This window comes from Aplysia californica, unplaced genomic scaffold (assembly GCF_000002075.1).
Source record: "Aplysia californica isolate F4 #8 unplaced genomic scaffold, AplCal3.0 scaffold01075, whole genome shotgun sequence".
Lineage (NCBI taxonomy): Eukaryota > Metazoa > Mollusca > Gastropoda > Aplysiida > Aplysiidae > Aplysia > Aplysia californica.
In genome coordinates this window covers 254186-255307 of record NW_004798345.1, presented here as the reverse complement: position 1 = coordinate 255307, position 1122 = coordinate 254186, and the positions used below count along the sequence as shown (strand labels likewise).

The 1122-nt window shown below is 43.4% G+C and overlaps 1 protein-coding gene across 1 annotated transcript in view; it reads right to left on the bottom strand.

The window, feature by feature from the left end:
- Window positions 1–627: 627 nt before the first annotated feature.
- The window catches only part of LOC106013639 (isopentenyl phosphate kinase), a gene marked incomplete in the record, with an annotated part of 9306 nt that continues 8811 nt past the window's right edge, over window positions 628–1122 (bottom strand). Inside the window, 1 exon segment of the mRNA XM_013089897.2 lies at window positions 628–1107. Within this exon segment, the coding sequence (XP_012945351.2) occupies window positions 836–1107 (272 nt within the window).

The window sequence follows — 1122 nt, the reverse complement described above, 5'->3', positions numbered from 1 at the left end:
CTGTTTTCAGGGGTAAAATTAGTGAGAAAATAGCCGCCAAAGATCAGTTATTTCCTTAGCTTAAGAGTCCGTGGTAACTGAAAATTTACATTTTTGTGCCTTTAATCAACGTTTTTCAGAAAAATCCACACAGAAATGAGTTCTTTAATGGACATGAAAGGTTTTGAGCCAAAAAACAAAAATTTGATAAAAATTCACAGACCTGTGGAAAAATGCAAGTTTCTTGACATTGATTATCTTGACGAGAGCCTGATTCCACCACGCTGCCTCACATATTGATTCCAACAAATTCTTATAGAAATTTTTTCTACAAAAAGAAATAAATGCTGTATGTTCCAGCTTCTACTGAAACAACCGTCAGCAGTAAATAAGCAACCTTTTAGTTTTTGTAAGGCTTTTTGGCACCCGCAACTGCATAAGGTCATACGAGCGCCAAGAAGCGGATGTCAACAGAGAAGTCCAAACGGGAAATCAGGTTTACTCAGCTCACCTCTCTAGCCTCAACAGTGAAAAGTCTGCTTCGACTATCAAGGCACCCTGGAAATAGCAGTTCACAAGAGAGTGACAAACATACTAAAGAAGTATAGGAAAAATGACCACAGTAAGGATGAGGAAAGAAAAAGCAGCAGTTCCCCCTATGTTGTTCCGACACTGAACATGACATTGATAAATCAGCCCATTTTCAATTCTATTGTGCAAAAGAATATATGCTAATATTCCCCCTTTGAGAATGGCCTAAAGACAACTTCAGTCAGCACCACTGCCCTGGGGGGGGGGGGGATCTGTGACCATTTCTCCATATTTGCAACAAATTTTCACAGAAAGCTCAACAACTTTATGAAGTTAACGTCGTATCTTCCATCGCAACGACCGTCAGCTCCAAATCCTTGACCACATCTCCATTTCTGCAGACGTCAAAAACACCAGGGGAGTCCACTCTACACACCACCACAGCACATTTCCCGCACGTCTGCCGCACGATGTCCACCGCCGTCTGCAGCTTGAGCCGTATGCCTCCGGTGACGTCATGCTCCGACTGGGATGTGTTGATGTCCAGTTTGACTGACCCGTCTGGACGCACGCTGATGTGGGGCAGAAGTCTCGCTCCTGTTGGATAGACGG